Source organism: Acanthochromis polyacanthus, chromosome 2 (genome assembly GCF_021347895.1).
Source record: "Acanthochromis polyacanthus isolate Apoly-LR-REF ecotype Palm Island chromosome 2, KAUST_Apoly_ChrSc, whole genome shotgun sequence".
Classification (NCBI taxonomy): domain Eukaryota; kingdom Metazoa; phylum Chordata; class Actinopteri; family Pomacentridae; genus Acanthochromis; species Acanthochromis polyacanthus.
In genome coordinates, this window is record NC_067114.1 from 46,764,880 (window position 1) to 46,791,814 (window position 26,935).

General features: G+C 40.0%; 1 protein-coding gene and 2 long non-coding RNA genes across 6 annotated transcripts in view; 2 read left to right on the top strand and 1 right to left on the bottom strand.

Annotated features, from left to right (window-relative positions):
* Positions 1-1,721: 1,721 nt before the first annotated feature.
* Positions 1,722-3,287, bottom strand: LOC127531456 (uncharacterized). The gene is made up of 3 exons (XR_007938560.1): positions 2,971-3,287; positions 2,376-2,420; positions 1,722-2,144 (listed from the first exon to the last, which is right to left on the bottom strand). It is a non-coding gene; the product is annotated as an uncharacterized LOC127531456 (long non-coding RNA).
* Positions 3,288-8,549: 5,262 nt separating this feature from the next.
* Positions 8,550-15,143, top strand: LOC110945771 (uncharacterized). Of its 3 annotated transcripts, none has more exons than XR_007938561.1 (8): positions 8,550-8,636; positions 10,551-10,754; positions 11,132-11,187; positions 11,352-11,400; positions 11,507-11,583; positions 11,774-11,815; positions 12,859-12,959; positions 13,183-15,143. It is a non-coding gene; the product is annotated as an uncharacterized LOC110945771 (long non-coding RNA). The 3 variants fall into 3 exon arrangements; XR_002595157.2 differs by having other exon boundaries at positions 8,561-10,141; XR_002595156.2 differs by having other exon boundaries at positions 8,561-10,754.
* Positions 15,144-15,222: 79 nt separating this feature from the next.
* The window catches only part of LOC110970960 (ras-related protein Rab-8B-like), a 37,504-nt gene continuing 25,791 nt past the window's right edge, over positions 15,223-26,935 (top strand). For both annotated transcript variants that reach the window (XM_051940613.1, XM_051940618.1), the window contains exon 1: positions 15,223-15,630. In XM_051940613.1, coding sequence (XP_051796573.1) covers positions 15,507-15,630 — 124 coding nt within the window. In that variant the 5' untranslated portion in view covers positions 15,223-15,506. The remainder of the gene's footprint in view (positions 15,631-26,935) is intronic.

Here is a 26,935-nt window from a genome sequence, read left to right on the forward strand (position 1 = left end):
CCATAATAAATCATTTTAGAAGACACTGAAAGTGCTTTAGTTTAGAAAAAGTCTTAAAATGTTGAATGTAATCACTATAATTGCATTTTCATTTTGCAGTAATCTGTGAATGTAGCAGACAGGTGAAAAACACAGATAAGTAGAAATGAAACAAACATTTTTGTGGTTTAAGTTATTACACTGCCAAAGAGGCGAAGCCTCAACAGAGTAAAAAGTTAAACCACAAAAATATCTGTCTATTAATAACTTAATTCTAAACTTTTAGTTTATGGAAAAATATTTTTGTTTCTAAATAAAAATTTATATTCCTAAAAAAGAACCATCCAAATGACACCATTTAGAAACTACGAAAACAGAATAAATCTGTGGATTTTCAACTTTCTTAAGCTCCTTGAACTACTTATGCTTTTGTTAAAGCCATGCCGTGGAAAAAAAACCCCAAACAAAATCCAGGCCTTAAATCAGTGGTTCCCAACCTTTTTTGTCTTGTGTACCCCCTGAGCCTTTCTGTCATACCATGAGAACCCCCTCACTCATACGTGTTGGTAATTCTTTTAAAGTAGAAAATAATAACAATAGTCATTAATTGAAAATAATTTTATTTTATATCCTTAATTTGAACATTAAATCTCAGGCATTTTCATATTTTTTTTGTCCCATTAAAGACAAACATAAATAATAGCCCTGAAAATAAATAAGTACCTAATATAAAAGTAATAAATAAACAATCAAAATAATCAACCTGCCTTTGTTATACATAACTCTTGTAACATTACGACAGCAAATGCCTCTGAAAACACGCATTTAAATTTTAAAAATCAGTAACAAAAAAACTCTAACAAAAAATATTTAGACCCACTACAGCAGTTTTACTTTCTTTTCATCAGTCATCTGAGCTTTAGTGAGACAGCTGAGCGCGCTTGTCTTTCATAAGCTTTGATAGTTCTGGGTCCAGCGTGGGAACAGCCGTTACCAGGCTATTCTCCACATCCAGTCTGTTCCTCTGCTTGTTTTTGATGTGTGTCAAAGCTGAGAAGGTCACCTCACACATATCCCACCGAGCATTTTTCGGTCTAAACGACGTCTGAATGTTCCTTAGAGGTCTAGTCTAAAATTGGTATATCAGAGGTCTAAAAGTGAAAGTTTTTTAGATGCATAAATTTAGACGTTTATCCGACGTTCATGCTTATACCAAATATAAACCCAGGTATACACTTAGACGTCTATTAGTGGTCTAGTCTAAATTTAGACGTTTAAAAACTTTAATTTTTAGACCTCTGGTATACCTATTTTAGACTACACGTCTAATAGACGTCTATTAAACGTCAGACCAAAAAAAAAGTCAGTGGTTTCCTATCAATACTGTAATAAACTGACAATCATTAATGCATATTTTCCCCAAATTCGAATAAATTAATTAGAATTTGGCAATTTATAAAAAATATTCACAATAAAAATGTAATTTTTTTTTTACTGTAGACAAAAATCTCTCTCACAAAAAAAAAGTCTACATGAGAAATTACCTGCAATTGTTACCTTGATGTACTCTCAGGATGTCCCGACTATTTCACCAATGTGTCTCTTTCTGGACATTTCACAATACATTTTTAATCTAATCTCATGCTTTTTCATAATTTAACACTAATCTACATTTGTCATCAGTAGACTGGAATTGCAATTACAGTATATTATTCATTCAGAAAACAACCATTACAATCATGGACTTGGCATTATTTTTCTTTAATGTTACACAAATAGAACATAAATTTAAACCTTGAACTTGGAAAAATTAAAATATTTCAAAATAAACTGAACAAAATATTACACAATATAAGAGTGGACAAAATGTAAAAATTTTTTTTAAATAAATACTTTTAACAACCTTTTAACTGGTTTTATGAAATTTGCCTCGCAATGCGAAAAGGAAAATAAAAAAAATAGATTTAAAACGTTTGTTTTTAAAAAACACTTGTTTTTAAAGAACTTTGTGGGGCTTTTAGAAAAAAATTCAGAAGGAGGAAGTTCTGTCTTTCCTGTAGCTCCCCCCCCACCACACCACATGGAGCTGGCGTCTGTTTTAGGTGATCAGAGCGCTGCTCTGACTTGTTCTTCTGTGGTATTTGGAAACCGACTGCAAACACTCTCTGCAAACAAGAACAACAAAAAAATACAGACTTGACATTGGTAACACTAGTTCAAATCAGTATTATCCAGAAGGATTCTTCATTCTTTACTGCTTCATGCGATACAAAAGACCAGTTGAGTGTAATGCTTTACTTTGGCTGTTAAACAAAATCATAGCCTGTTTTACAACTTTAAAAAAACCCATGCACCAAAGAAACACTGCTAAACCTGACACAATAGCTTTAATTTACCTTTAATCCTTGGAGTTTTGGGCTGCTGACCTACAGAGGAATGAGCTGTGTGTCAAAGAAAAGAGAACTATAAGTCATCATAGCAACATCACTATTTAATATCAATACCATGGTCAATTTGTACCTTGGGAAGCATCAGTCTACATAAAAACAGCAGCTTAACTTCACACAAACAACAAAATTGAGCTCAACTCCAGGTTTTTGTTCACTCTCAGTGTTGTGGGACACTCGTTGAGACTATCTGAGCCGGTCAGTGTGGGGGAAAAAGCACGTTATAGCGGACTTTGATGCGGGGGGGCAAGTTGCCCCATACTTTTTGCTAGCTGAGCTGCTAAGCTGCCTGCCTGGCTAAATACTGGAGCTATGTCGAAAAATAATTTCTCCATCACTCACATGTATGAAATGACATGAAAACAGACCCCAGGTTGAAAACAAACGAAGTTCCCCACTAGTCGATGGCCCACACTGGCTAAACTAGCCCTCATGCTACCAACCGACACACGATGCATGCAAATGCTAAACTGAAGCATGATTGTAAAAGGACCAAACATTGCAAAATTAAACATTTTTCTATAATATCTGCTTCAGCACCCACCTCTTAACCGCTGAATTAGGTCAAATTTACTTCTTCGAAACTTTTTCCTCCGTGTCTTCAAACTTTCCAAACCAATGACTGCATGTCATTGGTTTCCGAGGCGCGGTAAAATTGGTTTTATATTCGACATTCGCTTGTTTTTTCCGTTTCTAGCCTTAATAGCCTCGCGAAAACCGCACCAATTCCAGCCAGGTTGGTATTATTTTGTACAGTTAAGTCAGAGAGACATTTCACTGTTGCCATCAACTCACCAACCACAATGATTGTGGCGAAAACTAAAAGGATCAACGCTGAATGTCCGTCGGAGTTCCGTGCGGCAGCCGGAGCGTTTAGGGACCGTCGCAAAATTGCAATCGGTGATTTTTCTGTTTGGACAATCAAGGAGAAAAAAACCCATACAAATACTGTCTGTTTAAGTTTATTATACATCTTTCACAAGCATTATCTAGAAGAAAATGCATTTAAAAACACCTCACAAAGAAGAAGTGTTCATTCAATAAGAGTTATTTCTATTTCCATTTTTGGAAATTGCTCTCAGAGATTCCAGCCGACCAACCACAAAATATTTGTCATGTGTTCTGCTGTTCTTTTACGACCATTATGTCCAACAGATAAAACATTTCAATATATACCAGAAAAAATGCATGTCCATTGAGTGTGATATCAATATTTATCCATTTTATTTTGGAATAGGTCACAACAATTTAATCTGACCAACACTAATCGACTCATCATCCATTTGCATGGTTGATATTGATTTTTCACAAACATTATCTCTCAGAAAATCATGTATAAAATATTGTAGAAACTGTGACTGATCATTGAACATATTTTTGGAACAGTTCTCAGTTTTATTTTGAAATAGCTCTCAGGAAACTTGACCTACAAACACCATTCAATTTGTTATGTGTTGTTAAGGCCAACATTGATCTTTCACAACCATTATCTTTTAGAAAATCTGCTAAAAATATTCCAAGAGCTATTAGTAATCATTGAGCATATTTTACACATATTACTTAGTTTTATTTTGAAATAGCTCACAGGACACTTGACCTACAAACACCATTCAACTTGTTATCTGTTGTTAAGGTCAATATTGATCTTTCACAACCATTATCTGTAAGAAAATCTGCTAAAAATATTCCCGAAACTATAAATAATAATTGTGTATATTTTAGACATATTACTTAGTTTTATTTAGAAATAGCTCACAGGACACTTCACCTACCGACACCAGTCAATTTGTTATGTGTTGTTAAGGTCAACATTGATCTTTCACAACCATTATCTCTTAGAAAATCTGCTAAAAATATTCCAAGAGCTATTAGTAATCATTGAGCATATTTTACACATATTACTTAGTTTTATTTTGAAATAGCTCACAGGACACTTTATGGCCCGCCCCTTCATAGCGAGAACCATAGACATAATAAAGAGTAGACGCCACATCGACCGCTACTGCCTATTGGGGCTGACGAGCGGTGGGGCCGCCATCTTGGTCCGGTCATCCGCTCCACTCAGCGCTGTTTGACAGCGCATTTAATCCATCTTAACTCTGAATATTAAACTGATTTTCACGTGTTTTTTATTTTTATTTTTTTGCTGCAAACGTCATACATGTAGCCATACACGACAAATGATTCGGCATATTTCAATATTCATAGCGGGAATAATAGATAATAATAATAATAGGTAATAGAATATTCTGAAATTAAGCTCAACTGTAGACAGGTATTTTACAAACACTGTAAACACACACACACTAATATATGTTAGAGAAGCAGATAATGGCAGTAAAGTTAATTATTTTAATAATTTGAAGAGACAATATATGATTACACTATACAGCCATGGCCATAAGTTTGGACACAGCATGACTTATGTCTGTTTTGATGTCTATTACAGAACATAACTAATATTTTTTGACAGCACCAGTTTAATTAGTCAACAAATCAACAAGGGATATAATATTATCAATAAATTCCAACAACTGGAACAACTTTGTTCCCAAAACATAATATTAAAATAAAATAACAAAAAATGCAGTACTTTCACAACCGAATTTGGTAAGAATAACAAAATGACACCAAACTCTTTTGATGTTTTTTTAAAATATGAAACTTAATATAGTTCTCAGGAGTTGTGTACTGTGTTGTAAGTGACAATTTTGTGGTATTTTCTAAGATTCACAAGCGTCATGGTACTTGTGTCCAAACTTATGGCCATGGCTGTAAATACATATATAAGCAAAATACTGACTAATGAACACATATTTCTATATAAAACAATAGATAGAAATTATATATCAGAGAAAATGAATATATATAAATCATAGATGGAGTATCAACATCATTCACATATATATATAATAAATAAAAGTTATATATCAGAGAAAATTATTATATAAATCACGTATAGACTGTCAATATAATTCATACATATATATTAAAAAAAGATATGTCAGAAAATTATATCTATTGTTTTATATAGAAATATGTGTTCATTAGTCAGTGTTTTGTTTATATATGTATATATGGCGTAATCATATATTGTCTCTTCAAATTATTAAAATAATTGACTTTACTGCCATTATCCGCTTCTCTAACATATATTAGTGTGTGTGTGTGTTTACAGTGTTTGCAAAATACCTGTCTACAGTCGAGCTTAATTTCAGAATATTCTATTACTGTTAATCCTGCTATGAATATTAAAATACGCCGAATCATTTGTCGTGTATGGCTACATGTATGACGTTTGCAGCAAAAAAATAAAAATAAAAAACGCGTGAAAATCAGTTTAATATTCAGAGTTAAGATGGATTAAATGCGCTGTCAAACAGCGCTGAGTGGAGCGGATGACCAGACCAAGATGGCGGCCGTATTTCTCGCTGTGCAGCACCCCGAGTGGCGTCTACTCTTTATTATGTCTATGGCGAGAACGGGGAAGCATGCACTGCAGAGCGGTGATATGAGATTGAGACGAGAGGGTGGAAGGAGCGAAGATTATGGAGCACCTTGAGAAATACAAACAGTTGGTTCTTCTCACAAATGCATCATCAGACTTCAAAGGCCAAAATCTAATAAAAAATGATTGGTATATTATTGATTTGCTTGGCTATATTAGAAAACTTTGTTTCATTTTGTCAGTTGCAAGTGAAATGAATCAAATAATTATTACACCTTTGTTCTAACATGGTGATGGAAATGTAATGCTAATTTTAATGCGGAAAATATGGTGAGTCTGGCCCAAATAAGCTCCACAGGTGTCAGGTGGGTTGCAGGAAGCCTGAAAACGTTTGAGACCCCCTCTTCAGGTAGGATAGGCAGGTGACTTACAATTTTCAGTTATAAAATGAACATTGGTGTTTGCATATACTATTAGCTATGACCAGCTGACATCTAAATGATTTGCTGACAAAATAATATATATATTTTTAATTCCACATGTTATATAAATAATAGGAAAAGGAAAACATTGGAAAAATTGGTGAGGGCAGTGAAGAGATTACAGAAGAGAAAAGTACTGGACTGTATGGAGCTGTCGTTATGGTTGTGTTTAATAGACTTACTGTCTGTTTAGTAGTGTTGTAATTGCTATAACATAACTGTAAAAGGCATATTTTTGGAAGGAAAAAACCACAATTTTGGTGCATTATCCCACGTGACACAACCCTTGCGGTGGCGGAAGTGGCCTGACTGATTGGAAATCTCCCGGCCTGAATTTCTTTCCCAGTCCGGCCCTGTTTCTAGCTATGTCCAAGCTATATGATTACTTCAGAGATAATGTTTCTGAAACAGCAGTGGCAACCTTACAAATAGTTGCCAAGCAGAATGGTGTTTGTAGGTCTAGTTTCCTGTGAGCTATTTCAAAATAAAACTGAGTAATATGCGTAAAATATACACAATTATTATTTATAGTTTCGGGAATATTTTTAGCAGATTTTCTAAGAGATAATGGTTGTGAAAGATCAATGTTGGCCTTAACAACACATAACAAGTTGAATGGTGTTTGTAGGTCAAGTTTCCTGTGAGCTATTTCAAAATAAAAGTAATATGCGTAAAATATACACAAACATCACTAATAGCTCTTGGAATATTTTTAGCAGATTTTCTAAGAGATAATGGTTGTGAAAGATCAATGTTGGCCTTAACAACACATAACAAGTTGAATGGTGTCGGTAGGTCAAGTGTCCTGTGAGCTATTTCAAAATAAAACTAAGTAATATGTGTGAAATATGCTCAATGATTACTAATAGCTCTTGGAATATTTTTAGCAGATTTTCTAAGAGATAATGGTTGTGAAAGATCAATGTTGACCTTAACAACAGATAACAAGTTGAATGGTGTTTGTAAGTCAAGTTTCCTGTGAGCTATTTCAAAATAAAACTAAGTAATATGTGTGAAATATGCTCAATGATTACTAATAGCTCTTGGAATATTTTTAGCAGATTTTCTAAGAGATAATGGTTGTGAAAGATCAATGTTGACCTTAACAACACATAACAAGTTGAATGGTGTCGGTAGGTGAAGTGTCCTGTGAGCTATTTCAAAATTAAACTAAGTAATATGTGTAAAATATGCTCAATGATTACTAATAGCTCTTGGAATATTTTTAGCAGATTTTCTAAGAGATAATGGTTGTGAAAGATCAATGTTGACCTTAACAACACATAACAAATTGACTGGTGTCGGTAGGTGAAGTGTCCTGTGAGCTATTTCTAAATAAAACTAAGTAATATGTCTAAAATATACACAATTATTATTTATAGTTTCGGGAATATTTTTAGCAGATTTTCTTACAGATAATGGTTGTGAAAGATCAATATTGACCTTAACAACAGATAACAAGTTGAATGGTGTTTGTAGGTCAAGTGTCCTGTGAGCTATTTCAAAATTAAACTAAGTAATATGTGTAAAATATGCTCAATGATTACTAATAGCTCTTGGAATATTTTTAGCAGATTTTCTAAAAGATAATGGTTGTGAAAGATCAATGTTGGCCTTAACAACACATAACAAATTGAATGGTGTTTGTAGGTCAAGTTTCCTGAGAGCTATTTCAAAATAAAACTGAGAACTGTTCCAAAAATATGTTCAATGATCAGTCACAGTTTCTACAATATTTTATACATGATTTTCTGAGAGATAATGTTTGTGAAAAATCAATATCAACCATGCAAATGGATGATGAGTCGATTAGTGTTGGTCAGATTAAATTGTTGTGACCTATTCCAAAATAAAATGGATAAATATTGATATCACACTCAATGGACATGCATTTTTTCTGGTATATATTGAAATGTTTTATCTGTTGGACATAATGGTCGTAAAAGAACAGCAGAACACATGACAAATATTTTGTGGTTGGTCGGCTGGAATCTCTGAGAGCAATTTCCAAAAATGGAAATAGAAATAACTCTTATTGAATGAACACTTCTTCTTTGTGAGGTGTTTTTAAATGCATTTTCTTCTAGATAATGCTTGTGAAAGATGTATAATAAACTTAAACAGACAGTATTTGTATGGGTTTTTTCTCCTTGATTGTCCAAACAGAAAAATCACCGATTGCAATTTTGCGACGGTCCCTAAACGCTCCGGCTGCCGCACGGAACTCCGACGGACATTCAGCGTTGATCCTTTTAGTTTTCGCCACAATCATTGTGGTTGGTGAGTTGATGGCAACAGTGAAATGTCTCTCTGACTTAACTGTACAAAATAATACCAACCTGGCTGGAATTGGTGCGGTTTTCGCGAGGCTATTAAGGCTAGAAACGGAAAAAACAAGCGAATGTCGAATATAAAACCAATTTCACCTCGGTGGTTTCCGACCATGCTTTCGACAGAGGAAAGCATGGTCGGAAGTTGTGACGTCCATAAAGAGAAGCTTTTTTCATGTTATGATCATGTGATCTCCATACGAATACAAAGCGTAGCCTTACAGAGTTACCAATTATTTTTGTCGTTGATATTGTGGCAAAGCGGCTATGGCAATAAGTTTTATCACGGACTACTTCTCTGAGCGGAACAATATTTTGCCAGGAAGTGGTTGCACGGTGCATCACGTGAGCGTGCTCCACCAATAAGGTGGCTGCAACTTTGTCAACACAGAAGGCAACATGGCGCTGCACATGGAAAGAGCTGGCTATATTCCATTAGATTATTGTTTCTTTTATTTCACGAAGATTTAAAATGCATACCTCTGAATGGTGTCGGCGTTGAAAAGCGGAATATTAGACGTCTACATATAGACTTTATTTTATAGCGATTATGGCTAATAAAATGATTTTAGTCCAATATCAAGAGATCAGTTCTGCAACATGCCGTTATTGTTTTAAATAAATAACTTTGGATAAAATTAATTTGTTGAAATTTGGTCTATAAGCGATGTCTCTTAACGGCTATCATAAATGATTTAGTTCAATATTTGGAGATCAGTTGTGCAACATGCATTTATTGTTTTAAATAAAAAAAATATTAAATGATGGATAAAATTCTGTTGTCTATATTCGGTCTATGTCTAAACGTTGAAATGCAGTAGAGATTTAGACGTCTAAATCTCGTATATATTTAGACTGGACTGTATATCGCTCAACGGCTATCATAATTATATCAGCTCAGTATTTGAAGGTCAGTTATGCAACATACAGTTATTGTTTTAAATAAAAAACTTTTGAATGATGGATTTAATTCAGTTGTCTAGATTCTGTCTGTATCTAGACGTTGAAATGCGGTAGAGATTTAAACGTATAAATCTCAGATATATTTATACTATACTGAATATCGCTCAACGGCTATCATAATTATTTTAGCTCAGTATTTGGATATTAGCTATGCACCTTACAGTTGTTTTTTTTAAAAATAAATAGTTATAGAATAATTGATTAAACTGCAACGTCTAAATTCCGTGTAAAAACAGACGGCATCTAGACGGTTGAAATTAGGTCTAAAAAAATCTAGACTTCTAATAGACGTCTATTGTTCGGTGGGATCAGTAGAACCAAAAGGCAAAAATTCAATCAGTGCACGTTTTCCCAGCTCAGGATATTCCTTCTCCGCCTCACACCAAAACTCACCCCTTAAACATTGGACGTCGTATGGACGTCCAGATCATGTCCATATTGCGTCCGTCCGTCCAAGACCAAATTTGGACCTATTTTCGACGTCCAAAATAGGTGAGGTATTTGGACGTCTTATTATGACCCAATTTCGACGTCTATATGCAGGTGAAGATCTGGACGTCTAAATTAGGACCCAATTTCGACATCTATATGCAGTTGAACTTTTGAAGTTGGGAAGGGTCACTTTTTAGGATGTCTAAGTCAAGTTTAGTATATCCTTATATAGGCCTAACCTCTTAAGCCATGGCCATATTTTCAGAAAAAAATGCCGGGATTTCTTCGGCCCACCAGTGAGCCGACCGGGCTTAAGAGGATAATGATGATGATAATAATATTGATAATAATAATAATAATAATAAGCTGTTACTTGTAGCTAATGATTTCAGTGATCAATGCTTAGGCCTAAAACGGTAAAACAAATATAAGTAAAATTCTGATTGTTTACATTTTCCTCTTTTTCTAGTGTTTAAGGGGAAAAAAACAACCGCGTTTGAACTGATTACGCCATTTTGATTGGCTGAGGGATTGCGTCTCAACGTGCAAGAACCACTCCCATTGGCCCAGGTATTGTGCCGCACAAAAACCGTAGAAGAAGAAGAAGAAGGCGGAAGCAGTACGCCGCTACTGTGCACAAATTCGAAGTCTCAAACAGCGCTTATATTTGCAGGTAAGTTGTCAGCCATCGAGCTTCTAGTTAATATGTTCATTTATGGATTTAACGCGTAAATCTGCTTCGAACCGGTTGTCGTTACAACGAGCGATTCATTTGCTAGCATTGTGGCCATTAACGTTACTCGAAAGCCGGCGAAAATACTTCAGGCAGCGCGCGGCGCGTAATGTTATATTCGTGTGATGCTTATTTTGGATTTTTTTTTTCGTTTTAGTCTTTCCAGGCCGAGCTTTGTAACTTTGTATCCTGCCCCAGTTAGTATTACAACTTGACTTCTCGGGCAGAGAAATATCCTCTCCTTGTAATTATTTACTTCCCCTTTGCACTATTCACTATTTACCCAAAAGACTTATAGGCTCAATCATATGTTCCAGCCTTGCCTCGCCTGGATAGTGCCAGTGGGTCAGGAGGAGGAAGGCAAAAGTCTCAGGTAAATATTTATCAGTTGACCTTTTTTTTGTTTACTTTTGGTTAATTCTCCATCCCTGAACATTGTCTTTTTTTAACCTGGTGACCTCCAGTAAGTGTCCATCTCATTAATTTTCTGTTTTATCAGCCCTTGTGAAATTTAAGAACATTCTTTGTGTTGTTTAGGTTCTCAGTATGAAGCCAGTGGTCGTGCCACTCATGGGCATCGCTCAACGTAAGGAAAAAAGATGCCTGTTACAAAATAGCCGAGTGATTAATGTGAATTGAACTACGTCATTGGTGTATCCAGCTATTACTGCAACAGTTGTCTGCCAATACAGGTCCAGATCCCACCACCACCACCCAGCATCCAGCAGCAAGAGTGGGTCAGGAGGAGGAAGGCAAAAGTCAAGATCGGGTAAATATTTATCAGCAGTAATGTTTACCTTTTTTGTTTACTTTTGGTTAGGTCTCCACCTGAACACGTCTGTCAGTAGCATTGTATTCCAACCTACTGGAATATAACAGATTTATTATTTATAATGAGGCCCAAGTCTGTTGACAAAAGTTCATTTGATAATATCTAAAACTCACTTTCTGTGTTGCAGATGCAGAGAGTGAGAGGAGGACCTTTCCGCTGCCATTGGACGGTACGTGTATAGTCTAATATGGACGACAGGACACTGAGAAAAAGAAACATTTAAAAACTACCACCAACTCCCTCTGCTGTTTAGTCTGCTTTTCAATTATCAGTGACTTATAAGGTGGGGGAAGAATAGCAATTCTTAACCTCTGTATATCTGGATCAGTTTCTTTTCAGGAGTTTGTTAACATTTCCTCCAACTCTTACAGGTTAGTTGCTGCAGAAAGACTAAAATGTTACATTGGATGTCTGTGACTAGGCCTGTGCAGATCAATGACTTGAATTGAATCAAAACCTGAGACACCATAAGATTCATATCCTTAGAGGCTTTATTTTCTATCTATCATGTCAAAAGAATTTAACTTAAACGGAAGGAAAAAAATCCAACTCTGTATTAATGACGAACACTGATTAAAAATTAAGTTCTGAACCAGCTAGCTTTCTGCTAACAATTTAAATAGGAGGCAACCATTCTAAAAAACAAATGGACTCATTTATTTCAGTGTACCAGAAAAAGGTCCTTGGATTGCTGATGGAAATCTGTGATTATTGTAAAAGAGCACAGCCTGCCTCTTCGGCTGCCCACGTAGAGAGGATGTCTACAATCGAAGAGTATTTTTGTGCTGAATGTTTTGGTATTATATGCATTTTCAATGAGTGTTTTCTAAGTGTGTACCAGATTACATGTCATTTGCAGTTTCCCTATTGAGTGTGCAATAAATTACAAATTCAAAACACAATGCATGGTATCTATGAAACATGTTTATTTAATACACTAATCAAAATGTAGTGCTGATGTGGAAAAATAAACATCTAAGGTGTTATTTATGACAAATCTGTAACATTGCATCCTTAAATTGTAATGGATTAACTATATTGCATCCTTTAATACTATTCAAGACAGAATAGGAGATAATACAAGCAATATTGGTGTATATATAATAAGTAATATTCTAATTAATCACAATTAGAGTAGTATTGCAATTAATTGAGTTCAATTTTTAATTGTTTGACAGCCCTATGACTTACATGTGATTATTTTCTCTTTAGACTCTTCACCAATGCACTGATGGCGCAGTTTAAAATGAAGGGCAAAGGGAAGAGGGGCAAAAAGCCCTGGAAAAAAAAAAAGATTTATGCAGCCATACAAGGTAAGCCTTTGGTTGTTTCTAAGTGGACATGAATGGACAAAATATTAACTTCCCTGTTAACATTTAAAATACAATGCCATCTCTCTACAATGGCTGGTTTATGTATTAATACAGAATTAGTAGCAAAGCAGAAGCAACACTTTTGCTTACAGATATGCAGGTTTAGTGTATGAATGCAGTTTGTCTGTGCTTATTTCTTATTTGTCTTTTTGTCTTTGTGCAGATGGAGTCATGAAGTACAACGGCAATGCAACTCTGGAGCTCATGAGGCAACATGCTGCCGACCACTTGAAACATGCACCCCAAAGGGTTGGGGGGGGGGCTTCTCAGTTACCCAGGGCTGAATGTTCTATGTTTCTGTTTTTAATACATTTTATGGGTACAAATGTTCTGCTTTGTTTGTAGTTTATTTTTAGTTCGAATGTTCTGTTTGTAATACATTTTGAGTGCATGTTCTGCTTTGTTAGTAATATTTTATTTTTGGTAATATTTAATTGTTTGTAATACATTTTGAGAATTTTGAGAATGTTCTATTTTTTTAATACATTTTTAGTGCAAGTGTTATTGAAATTTTTACAATATAAATTGTTTAAAAAAAATTGGATTGTGATTTATTAACCTGTCTTTAGTCCAGAAGGTAGGAAACAGTTTCCTGTACCTGTGAATTTTACCTTGACTTGTCAGCAGGTTGGATGTCATCTTTGTGCATTTTGAGTTAGCATCTGCTGGTGATTGATTCAAATGAAGCAATAGGCAAATAACCTAGGACAGCATGCCACCTTCTACACTGGGACTACAGTTATGCGTAGTAGAAGCAGTGGACGTAAAAGAAGTCCCACAAAGACCACATTAGGACTAGAAATAGTTCTCATATGGACGTCACAAATCGACGTTCAGAAGGCGTCTAAAAAAGACGTTGCCTACGTTCTGCACCTTCAGATGACCCGAATTAAACGTCCAAAAATGACGTTGAAAAGACGTCGTCTGGACGCCCCTTTGCGCAGTGGGCAGTCAATGTCTTCTCAACATATGCCATTTTCAGCCCACTGTCAGATGATAAATCCATCAGATACTCCTGCAGCCTTGCAGGGAGGTTGTTGTTGCTCTCACTCACAATAAATGGGTTCCTCAACCAATCCAGTCTTTGTGACTTATACTAAATAAAAATACTGACTGAAATCAGTGCTGAGTTTGGACAGATGTGCTTGCTCCAGTTTCACCACTGGACTCCTGGCAACATCAGTGGTGGCAAGATGGGCACTGAGTAGTGGAAAACAGCTCACGTCTCCCTCATCACATTTCCTCTCCCATAGTGTGAGCTTTTTTGTGAATCCCTCAACTTTGTCATACATTTTCAGGATGTGTGACTTCTTCCCCTGAAGTGATAGGTTGAGCTCGTTGAGTTTGCCTTCTTGTCAATCATAATTTCAGCCATAACAGTGGCTGCGAGGAGAACGAGTTCTTCAACTATTGAGTGAGGCTTTTTGGATTTCGCCACCAGCAGTGAAACGGTGTGCTTTGCTTGAGACACTCGTGGCTTTCATCATCACAGTTTCACCTGACTTAAATTCCGACAGGTCACGTGACCAAGTTTTCAGTTTGAGAGTCTGGCAGGCATGTCGGATAAACACAGTGGCTCGGCCACAAACTTTCCCTTTTATTTCAAAAACACTACAGCGAAAAGTATTTCTGAAAGCATTTGAGGCGAGAAATAATCTGTGCAGCAGCTGAATCTGTCCTGGTTTTATTTCACCGATGCCTAGTTTAGATGTTTAAGGACACGATGTGGGGACTCTCCGCACGTCGGAGTCCAGTCTATTCCATGTAAATGAGCTACAGCCCTCTCTGCCCGAATAATGACTCCTTAGTAGAGGTCTGCACACTCCAAAGGACCTCAGCCTCCTCAAATAAAATAGAGAAATATTAATATCACACTCAATGGCCACACATTTTTTTTCTGGTATATATTGAAATGTTTTATCTGTAGGACATAATGGTCATAAAAGAACAGCAGAACACATGACAAATATTTTGTGGTTGGTCGGCTGGAATCTCTGAGAACAATTTCCAAATACATAAATAACTCTTGTTGACTGAACACTTCTTCTTTGTGAGGTGTTTTTAAATGCATTTTCTTCTAGATAATGCTTGTGAAAGATGTAAAATAAACTTAAACAGACAGTATTTGTATGGGTTTTTTTTCTCCTTGATTGTCCAAACAGAAAAATTTACCGATTACAATTTTGCGACGGTCCCTAAACGCTCCAGCTGCTGCACGGAACTCCGACGGACATTCAGCGTTGATCCTTTTAGTTTTGGTTTAGTTGTGGTTGGTGAGTTGATGGCAACAGTGAAATGTCTCTGTGACTTAACTGTACAAAATAATACCAACCTGGCTGGAATTGGTGCGGTTTTCGCGAGGCTATTAAGGCTAGAGACGGAAAAAACAAGCGAATATCGAATATAAAACCAATTTTACCGCGCCGCAGCCCGGATGGTCCATTAAATTACCGGCAGCACCGGGACAAACGGCGGGAATCCGTTGCCATGGAGGAGACCTACGACTACACGGTGAAGCTGCTGCTGCTCGGAAGCACCGCCGTCGGTAAATCCTCTCTGCTCATACGGTTCACAGAGGACGTCTTCAAAATCAGCCAGCACCCCACCATCGGTGAGTCCGTACGGTGTTCCGATCAACTGGTGATAGCAGCGTTTCTGAGACCGATGTTTCGTAGTTGTGGCTTTTCAGGACCTCTTACTTACTAACCAGGAAATAAACAATGGGACAACTTCATCTATAAAAGGAGATTTCTGCCGTTCTATACATTTCGGTCTTCACAGAATATATGGTTCTCATTTTAAAAGTCATGCGCTGTTATTCTTCATAAAAGTAAAACTACGTCAACACGGCTGGAACCAGAGAAGCTGTGATCACTGATTACTGATAAAATCAGTTAAAGCAGCAGACGGACCAGCACACAGTGTACACGTTATTTAACAAGAAGTTCACCAAGCCTTGTGATAACAGAATGCCAAAGTGTTGCAGTATAACATTAATATATTGATATAGTATTGGCAGATTTAGATCACATTGTAGCTACACTGTCTTATTGAAATACACAAACGTCAAAATTTTACTTAAACAGCCCATCAGTGTTTAATGTATTGAATTTGAAATGCAGCAATTTAGAAAAATTCACAGGACATTCATGTTCAAACCAGCAGCAGAATTTTGTTGTGTCATACTACTCTAAACTGACATGTTATTGACAAAAGACAGCAATTCCTTTCAGTATAACATCTTTACCTGGACTCTCGAATAGTTGTAGCTGGCTGAACAGGTGATCTAGAAACAGGAAGGTAAACCCGACAATGCGGTCGGGTTCAATTCCAGCTCTCGGCTTTCTGCTGTAGGTTTTCTCCCTACTTTTCTGTCCGTCTCTCTACTAACATGTCAAATAAAGCCAATAGAAAGGGGGAAAAAAGCCTAAAATAAAACATTAATGTTTATTCACAGCTATTGGTTGTCTCTGTCTGTGGGTGGATGCCCCACTCAAGACGTGGGTGCGTGCGTGTGTGTGTGTCTTATTCATATATATATGAAGAGTTCATTTGCAAAAACAGGTAACTCCGTTTTCAGAAAACTCATTTTTTATTGTTTACTTGAGAAAATAATAATAATGACACTAATATTTTTTTTCTCTATTTTGTCATGTATTTTTCTACTGAGTCAAATCCACTCAACTTCAATTTGATTGATATTATCTCAAGTAAAGAATAAAACAAAAAGTTTTCTGAAAATTTATCAAAACGGAGTTATCTGTTTTTACAAATGAACTCTTCACATCCTCATCAGTCTGGTTTCAGAAAGCAACACAGGACCATAACTGCTTCAATGAAGGTTTTAAATGATGTTGTAGAGACCTTGGATGCCTAGAACTATTGTGCTGCACTCTTCATTGATTTGTCAGAGGCGATACCGTTGACTGGGATACTTTATGTTGGAGTCTGTCAGATATCGGCCTGTCAGATCAAGCTGTTGGCTGGTATTCAAATTGTCTCACCAATCATAAGCAGTGTGTGCAGCTCAGTGGTCTCTCTACCAGCTTTCTGGATGTTACAAAGATGTACCTTTCCACTTTCCAGTGTCATAGAGTCTCTGTGGAGTCTGAGGAGTCTTAGTCTGAAGGAGTCTCAGTTTGATGGAGTCTCAATCTGAAGGAGTCTCAGTCTGATGGAGTCTCAGTCTGATGGAGTCTCAGTCTAATGGAGTCTCAGTCTGATGGAGTCTCAGTCTGATGGAGTCTCAGTGTAATGGAGTCTCAGTCTGATAGTCTCAGTCTGATAGTCTCAGTCTGATGGAGTCTCATTCTGATGGAGTCTCAGTCTGAAGGAGTCTCAGTCTGAAGGAGTCTCAGTCTGATGGAGTCTCAATCTGATGGAGTCTCAGTCTGATGGAGTCTCAGTCTGATGGAGTCTCAGTCTGATAAAGTCTGACTCTGAAGGAGTCTCAGTCTGATGGAGTCTCAGTCTGATGGAGTCTCAGTCTAATGGAGTCTCAGTCTAATGGAGTCTCAGTCTGATGGAGTCTCAGTCTGATGGAGTCTCAGTGTAATGGAGTCTCAGTCTGATAGTCTCAGTCTAATGGAGTCTCAGTCTGATAGTCTCAGTCTGATGGAGTCTCATTCTGATGGAGTCTCAGTCTGATGGAGTCTCAGTCTGAAGGAGTCTCAGTCTGATGGAGTCTCAGTGTAATGGAGTCTCAGTCTGATAGTCTCAGTCTAATGGAGTCTCAGTCTGATAGTCTCAGCCTGATGGAGTCTCAGCCTGATGGAGTCTCAGCCTGATGGAGTCTCAGCCTGAAGGAGTCTCAGTCTGAAGGAGTCTCAGTCTGAAGGAGTCTCAGTCTGAAGGAGTCTCAGTCTGATGGAGTCTCAGTGTAATGGAGTCTCAGTCTGATAGTCTCAGTCTAATGGAGTCTCAGTCTGATGGTCTCAGTCTGATGGAGTCTCAGTCTGATAGTCTCAGTCTGAAGGAGTCTCAGTCTGATGGAGTCTCACTCTGATAGTCTCAGTCTGAAGGAGTCTCAGTCTGATGGAGTCTCAGTCTGATAGTCTCAGTCTGATAGTCTCAGTCTGAAGGAGTCTCAGTCTGATGGAGTCTCAGTCTGAAGGAGTCTCACTCTGATAGTCTCAGTCTGAAGGAGTCTCAGTCTGATGGAGTCTCAGTCTGATAGTCTCAGTCTGATAGTCTCAGTCTGAAGGAGTCTCAGTCTGATGGAGTCTCAGTCTGATGGAGTCTCAGTCTGATGGAGTCTCAGTCTGATAGTCTCCGTCTGATAGAGTCTCAGTCTGAAGGAGTCTCAGTCTGAAGGAGTCTCAGTCTGATGGAGTCTCAGTCTGAAGGAGTCTCAGTGTAATGGAGTCTCAGTCTGATGGAGTCTCAGTCTGATAGTCTCAGTCTGATGGAGTCTCAGTCTGATGGAGTCTCAGTCTGATAGTCTCAGTCTGATGGAGTCTCATTCTGATGGAGTCTCAGTCTGAAGGAGTCTCATTCTGATGGAGTCTCACTCTGATAGTCTCAGTCTGATGAAGTCTCAGTCTGATAGTCTCAGTCTGAAGGAGTCTCAGTCTGATAGTCTCAGTCTGATGGAGTCTCAGTCTGATAGTCTCAGTCTAATGGAGTCTCAGTCTGATGGAGTCTCAGTCTGATGGAGTCTCAGTGTAATGGAGTCTCAGTCTGATAGTCTCAGTCTAATGGAGTCTCAGTCTGATAGTCTCAGTCTGATGGAGTCTCATTCTGATGGAGTCTCATTCTGATGGAGTCTCAGTCTGATGGAGTCTCAGTCTGAAGGAGTCTCAGTCTGATGGAGTCTCAGTCTGATGGAGTCTCAGTGTGATGGAGTCTCAGTCTGATGGAGTCTCAGTGTAATGGAGTCTCAGTCTGATAGTCTCAGTCTAATGGAGTCTCAGTCTGATAGTCTCAGCCTGATAGTCTCAGCCTGATGGAGTCTCAGCCTGAAGGAGTCTCAGTCTGAAGGAGTCTCAGTGTAATGGAGTCTCAGTCTGATAGTCTCAGTCTGAAGGAGTCTCAGTCTGAAGGAGTCTCAGTCTGATGGAGTCTCAGTGTAATGGAGTCTCAGTCTGATGGTCTCAGTCTGATGGAGTCTCAGTCTGATAGTCTCAGTCTGAAGGAGTCTCAGTCTGATGGAGTCTCAGTCTAATGGAGTCTCAGTCTGATGGAGTCTCAGTCTGATGGAGTCTCAGTCTGATAGTCTCAGTCTGATGGAGTCTCAGTCTGATGGAGTCTCAGTCTGATAGTCTCAGTCTGATGGAGTCTCAGTCTGAAGGAGTCTCAGTCTGATGGAGTCTCAGTCTGATGGAGTCTCATTCTGATGGAGTCTCAGTCTGATAGTCTCATTCTGATGGAGTCTCAGTCTGATAGTCTCAATCTGATAGTCTCAGTCTGATGGAGTCTCAGTCTGATAGAGTCTCCGTCTGAAGGAGTCTCAGTCTGATGGAGTCTCACTCTGATAGTCTCAGTCTGATGGAGTCTCATTCTGATGGAGTCTCATTCTGATGGAGTCTCAGTCTGAAGGAGTCTCAGTCTGATGGAGTCTCAGTCTGATGGAGTCTCAGTCTGATGGAGTCTCAGTGTAATGGAGTCTCAGTCTGATAGTCTCAGTCTAATGGAGTCTCAGTCTGATAGTCTCAGCCTGATAGCCTCAGCCTGATGGAGTCTCAGCCTGATGGAGTCTCAGCCTGAAGGAGTCTCAGTCTGAAGGAGTCTCAGTCTGAAGGAGTCTCAGTCTGAAGGAGTCTCAGTCTGATGGAGTCTCAGTGTAATGGAGTCTCAGTCTGATAGTCTCAGTCTAATGGAGTCTCAGTCTGATGGTCTCAGTCTGATGGAGTCTCAGTCTGATAGTCTCAGTCTGAAGGAGTCTCAGTCTGAAGGAGTCTCAGTCTGATGGAGTCTCAGTCTAATGGAGTCTCAGTCTGATGGAGTCTCAGTCTGATGGAGTCTCAGTCTGATAGTCTCAGTCTGATGGAGTCTCAGTCTGATAGTCTCAGTCTGATGGAGTCTCAGTCTGATAGAGTCTCCGTCTGAAGGAGTCTCAGTCTGATGGAGTCTCACTCTGATAGTCTCAGTCTGATGGAGTCTCAGTCTGAAGGAGTCTCAGTCTGATGGAGTCTCAGTCTGATAGTCTCAGTCTGATAGAGTCTCCGTCTGAAGGAGTCTCAGTATGATGGAGTCTCACTCTGATAGTCTCAGTCTGATGGAGTCTCAGTCTGAAGGAGTCTCAGTCTGATGGAGTCTCAGTCTGATAGTCTCAGTCTGATAGTCTCAGTCTGAAGGAGTCTCAGTCTGATGGAGTCTCAGTCTGATGGAGTCTCAGTCTGATAGAGTCTCAGTCTGAAGGAGTCTCAGTCTGAAGGAGTCTCAGTCTGATGGAGTCTCAGTCTGAAGGAGTCTCAGTGTAATGGAGTCTCAGTCTGATGGAGTCTCAGTCTGATAGTCTCAGTCTGATGGAGTCTCAGCCTGATGGAGTCTCAGTCTGATGGAGTCTCAGTCTGATAGTCTCAGTCTGATGGAGTCTCATTCTGATGGAGTCTCAGTCTGAAGGAGTCTCATTCTGATGGAGTCTCACTCTGATAGTCTCAGTCTGATGGAGTCTCAGTCTGATAGTCTCAGTCTGAAGGAGTCTCAGTCTGATAGTCTCAGTCTGATGGAGTCTCAGTCTGATAGTCTCAGTCTGATGGAGTCTCAGTCTGATGGAGTCTCAGTCTGATGGAGTCTCAGTGTAATGGAGTCTCAGTCTGATAGTCTCAGTCTAATGGAGTCTCAGTCTGATAGTCTCAGTCTGATGGAGTCTCATTCTGATGGAGTCTCAGTCTGATGGAGTCTCAGTCTGATGGAGTCTCAGTCTGATGGAGTCTCAGTCTGATGGAGTCTCAGTGTGATGGAGTCTCAGTGTGATGGAGTCTCAGTCTGATGGAGTCTCAGTGTAATGGAGTCTCAGTCTGATAGTCTCAGTCTAATGGAGTCTCAGTCTGATAGTCTCAGCCTGATAGTCTCAGCCTGATGGAGTCTCAGCCTGAAGGAGTCTCAGTCTGAAGGAGTCTCAGTGTAATGGAGTCTCAGTCTGATAGTCTCAGTCTGAAGGAGTCTCAGTCTGAAGGAGTCTCAGTCTGATGGAGTCTCAGTGTAATGGAGTCTCAGTCTGATAGTCTCAGTCTAATGGAGTCTCAGTCTGATGGTCTCAGTCTGATGGAGTCTCAGTCTGATAGTCTCAGTCTGAAGGAGTCTCAGTCTGATGGAGTCTCAGTCTAATGGAGTCTCAGTCTGATGGAGTCTCAGTCTGATGGAGTCTCAGTCTGATAGTCTCAGTCTGATGGAGTCTCAGTCTGATGGAGTCTCAGTCTGATAGTCTCAGTCTGATGGAGTCTCAGTCTGATGGAGTCTCAGTCTGATGGAGTCTCATTCTGATGGAGTCTCAGTCTGATAGTCTCATTCTGATGGAGTCTCAGTCTGATAGTCTCAATCTGATAGTCTCAGTCTGATGGAGTCTCAGTCTGATAGAGTCTCTGTCTGAAGGAGTCTCAGTCTGATGGAGTCTCACTCTGATAGTCTCAGTCTGATGGAGTCTCAGTCTGAAGGAGTCTCAGTCTGATGGAGTCTCAGTCTGATAGTCTCAGTCTGATAGTCTCAGTCTGAAGGAGTCTCAGTCTGATGGAGTCTCAGTCTGATAGTCTCCGTCTGATAGAGTCTCAGTCTGAAGGAGTCTCAGTCTGAAGGAGTCTCAGTCTGAAGGAGTCTCAGTCTGATGGAGTCTCAGTGTAATGGAGTCTCAGTCTGATGGAGTCTCAGTCTGATAGTCTCAGTCTGATGGAGTCTCAGCCTGATGGAGTCTCAGTCTGATGGAGTCTCAGTCTGATAGTCTCAGTCTGATGGAGTCTCATTCTGATGGAGTCTCAGTCTGAAGGAGTCTCATTCTGATGGAGTCTCACTCTGATAGTCTCAGTCTGATGGAGTCTCAGTCTGATAGTCTCAGTCTGAAGGAGTCTCAGTCTGATAGTCTCAGTCTGAAGGAGTCTCAGTCTGATAGTCTCAGTCTGAAGGAGTCTCAGTCTGATGGAGTCTCAGTCTGATAGTCTCAGTCTGATGGAGTCTCAGTCTGATGGAGTCTCAGTCTGATGGAGTCTCAGTCTGATAGTCTCAGTCTGATGGAGTCTCATTCTGATGGAGTCTCAGTCTGAAGGAGTCTCATTCTGATGGAGTCTCACTCTGATAGTCTCAGTCTGATGGAGTCTCAGTCTGATAGTCTCAGTCTGAAGGAGTCTCAGTCTGATAGTCTCAGTCTGAAGGAGTCTCAGTCTGATAGTCTCAGTCTGAAGGAGTCTCAGTCTGATGGAGTCTCAGTCTGATAGTCTCAGTCTGATGGAGTCTCAGTCTGATGGAGTCTCAGTCTGATGGAGTCTCAGTCTGATAGTCTCCATCTGATAGAGTCTCCGTCTGATAGAGTCTCAGTCTGATAGAGTCTCAGTCTGAAGGAGTCTCAGTCTGATGGAGTCTCAGTCTGAAGGAGTCTCAGTCTGATAGTCTCAGTCTGATGGAGTCTCAGCCTGATGGAGTCTCAACCTGAAGGAGTTTCAGTCTAATGGAGTTTCAGTCTAATGGAGTCTCAGTCTAATGAAGTCTCAGTCTAATGGAGTCTCAGTCTGATGGAGTCTCAGTCTGATGGAGTCTCAGTCTGATAGTCTTAGTCTGATGGAGTCTCAGTCTGATGGAGTCTCAGTCTGATAGAGTCTCAGTCTGAAGGAGTCTCAGTCTGAAGGAGTCTCAGTCTGATGGAGTCTCAGTCTGATGGAGTCTCAGTCTGATAGAGTCTCAGTCTGAAGGAGTCTCAGTCTGAAGGAGTCTCAGTCTGAAGGAGTCTCAGTCTGATGGAGTCTCAGTCTGATGGAGTCTCAGTCTGATGGAGTCTCAGTCTGATGGAGTCTCAGTCTGATGGAGTCTCAGTCCGATGGGAGTCTCAGTCTGATAGTCTCAGTCTGATGGAGTCTCAGTCTGATAGTCTCAGTCTGATGGAGTCTCAGTCTGATGGAGTCTCAGTCTGATAGTCTCAGTCTGATCGAGTCTCAGTCTGATAGTCTCAGTCTGATGGAGTCTCAGTCTGATGGGAGTCTTAGCCTGATGGAGTCTCAGCCTGAAGGAGTCTCAGTCTGATGGAGTCTCAGTCTGATAGTCTCAGTCTAATGGAGTCTCAGTCTGATGGAGTCTCAGTCTGATGGAGTCTCAGTGTAATGGAGTCTCAGTCTGATAGTCTCAGTCTAATGGAGTCTCAGTCTGATAGTCTCAGTCTGATGGAGTCTCATTCTGATGGAGTCTCATTCTGATGGAGTCTCAGTCTGATGGAGTCTCAGTCTGATGGAGTCTCAGTCTGATGGAGTCTCAGTGTGATGGAGTCTCAGTGTGATGGAGTCTCAGTCTGATGGAGTCTCAGTGTAATGGAGTCTCAGTCTGATAGTCTCAGTCTAATGGAGTCTCAGTCTGATAGTCTCAGTCTGATGGAGTCTCATTCTGATGGAGTCTCATTCTGATGGAGTCTCAGTCTGAAGGAGTCTCAGTCTGATAGAGTCTCAGTCTGAAGGAGTCTCAGTCTGAAGGAGTCTCAGTCTGATGGAGTCTCAGTCTGATGGAGTCTCAGTCTGATGGAGTCTCAGTCCGATGGGAGTCTCAGTCTGATAGTCTCAGTCTGATGGAGTCTCAGTCTGATAGTCTCAGTCTGATGGAGTCTCAGTCTGATGGAGTCTCAGTCTGATAGTCTCAGTCTGATCGAGTCTCAGTCTGATAGTCTCAGTCTGATGGAGTCTCAGTCTGATGGGAGTCTTAGCCTGATGGAGTCTCAGCCTGAAGGAGTCTCAGTCTGATGGAGTCTCAGTCTGATAGTCTCAGTCTAATGGAGTCTCAGTCTGATGGAGTCTCAGTCTGATGGAGTCTCAGTGTAATGGAGTCTCAGTCTGATAGTCTCAGTCTAATGGAGTCTCAGTCTGATAGTCTCAGTCTGATGGAGTCTCATTCTGATGGAGTCTCATTCTGATGGAGTCTCAGTCTGATGGAGTCTCAGTCTGATGGAGTCTCAGTCTGATGGAGTCTCAGTGTGATGGAGTCTCAGTGTGATGGAGTCTCAGTCTGATGGAGTCTCAGTGTAATGGAGTCTCAGTCTGATAGTCTCAGTCTAATGGAGTCTCAGTCTGATAGTCTCAGCCTGATAGTCTCAGCCTGAAGGAGTCTCAGTCTGAAGGAGTCTCAGTGTAATGGAGTCTCAGTCTGATAGTCTCAGTCTGAAGGAGTCTCAGTCTGAAGGAGTCTCAGTCTGATGGAGTCTCAGTGTAATGGAGTCTCAGTCTGATAGTCTCAGTCTAATGGAGTCTCAGTCTGATGGTCTCAGTCTGATGGAGTCTCAGTCTGATAGTCTCAGTCTGAAGGAGTCTCAGTCTGATGGAGTCTCAGTCTGATGGAGTCTCAGTCTGATGGAGTCTCAGTCTGATAGTCTCAGTCTGATGGAGTCTCAGTCTGATGGAGTCTCAGTCTGATGGAGTCTCAGTCTGATAGTCTCAGTCTGATGGAGTCTCAGTCTGATGGAGTCTCAGTCTGATGGAGTCTCAGTCTGATGGAGTCTCATTCTGATGGAGTCTCAGTCTGATAGTCTCATTCTGATGGAGTCTCAGTCTGATAGTCTCAGTCTGATGGAGTCTCAGTCTGATAGAGTCTCTGTCTGAAGGAGTCTCAGTCTGATGGAGTCTCAGTCTGATGGAGTCTCAGTCTGATAGTCTCAGTCTGATGGAGTCTCAGTCTGATGGAGTCTCAGTCTGATGGGAGTCTCAGTCTGATGGAGTCTCAGTCTGATGGAGTCTCAGTCTGATAGTCTCAGTCTGATAGAGTCTCAGTCTGAAGGAGTCTCATTCTGATGGAGTCTCAGTCTGATAGTCTCAGTCTGATAGAGTCTCAGTCTGATAGTCTCAGTCTGATGGAGTCTCATTCTGATGGAGTCTCATTCTGATGGAGTCTCAGTCTGATGGAGTCTCAGTCTGATAGTCTCAGTCTGATGGAGTCTCAGTCTGATGGAGTCTGAGTCTGATAGTCTCAGTCTGATGGAGTCTCAGGGTGCTTTCACACCTGTTAGTCCGCTAGAGTGCCTCGTTTGGATCCAAAAGTTGTTACAATGTTGCTAATTTCAATTGGTTCAGTTTGCATTCACACCAGTGTTTTCGCAGTTGAACCAACTACGATGAATGTTATATCTCCCCCCAGTCGTTTGGCGGCGTTGTTCAGAAAAATAAGGTGTTTTAGATGACGTAGGTGAACGCTGATTGGCGCAGCATGTGAAGAGGAAAAAATCCCGGAAGAAAACATTCCATGGATCGAGGTTTATTCGTAAACAACGAACTATGCTCTCCTGTTCGTTCTTGTTGCCATATATTCGTATCATTGCTTTATGCAGCAAGCACAAATACTGCTGTTGTTCCAGCATGACGTTCGCATTCGGTACGAGAACATTACACAGTTGTTTTTGGCTACGGAAGCTCCCGTAGACCAAAAAGTCTGCTGCGCCATCAAGCCGGTCCGAATGGAGACAGGTTTGTGTCCTCACCAGGAGCGAACCGAATTGGAGTTCACATAGAAGCGGACCGAGACCACCTCTCAAAGGTGGTCTCGGTCCGGTTCTTTAGTCCGCACCAAAAACATCTGGTCTGCTTTCACACCAGCCCAAACGAACCATACTTGCTGGTGTTGCAGACTCCAGTCCACTTTAAGCGGACCAAAAGGCGTAGGTGTGAAAGCACCCTCAGTCTGATGGAGTCTCAGTCTGATGGAAACAGTTTGTTAAATGTCAGAACAACAGATGTCTCTGTCCTTGCACTAGGGAAAATTTGTCTCTAGCCACTGTGGCTGCTGCGCTTCGGTGTCCTTTTCCTGCATTCTGGTGCATTTTGAGGCCAAAAATTATGTTCAATATTGCTTCAGTTTATTTCAACATATACTCGGTAGCGCTCTTCGGTAAAGGAGACGCGGTTTGTTATTTTCTTTGATTATCGCTCGGCAAATTATGAAAAAGTTGTAAGTTAACCCTTTTTTCACATTTATTTAGGGTGACCATATTCTGTTTCTCTGAAAAGAGGACACACTTCCAGCTCGCGTGCGAAAAATTTTCATTTTTTTTCGCCCCATTTTTAGGGGTTTTCCGTGGGTCAGGGGGCTTTCTGTGCTTCAAACTCAGTTAAACAGATATTCTGAATTCCCCAGAAAAGAACACTTTACCTGGATATACAGAAAAATAGCCCAAAACACTCACAAACAGTTGCTTTATAAATAATATATTTATTAATTTAAAGCAATTCTCCTAAACAATATAATCAGTCACATACAAATATGGCATGCTCTAGTCTTTAATAGTTATTGACTCAAGTTGTGTAGGAACACATGTATTCAGATGTTTAACAAAATAAGAAATAATCATGTCTCTTAAGTCTCATTTCTCATCTCTTAAGTCTCTTTCATTAAATTCCTAGTGCAATCCATCGACCTGTAACCCAGCTTTGCAGACTGTACATTCTGCCTCCCATTTGACACGACCTGGACGAAAACAGGGGTACTTTTTTTCGCATTTCATCAGTGAAATGACATTTGCGTTTCGGCATTTGCTTTCTGTTCGAGTGTTCTTTCGGAGTGTGCCTACCTGCCTGTCAGCCTGCGAGGAGTGAGTGAGTGTGGAGCGCCTCTGTACTGCTTTGTGAATGATTAATACACGTTCCGGGGTTCGGCTCAAACTCCGCCTCTCAGAGCGTGTTTCCAAAGGAACCATTCAACGTGAATGATAAGTACACTGGTCTGTGACGCGCTCAAGCTAGGCAAGATCAAAAACCGGACATTTGAAGGACTTTATAAACGCCGGCCGGACAGGCCGGACAGCC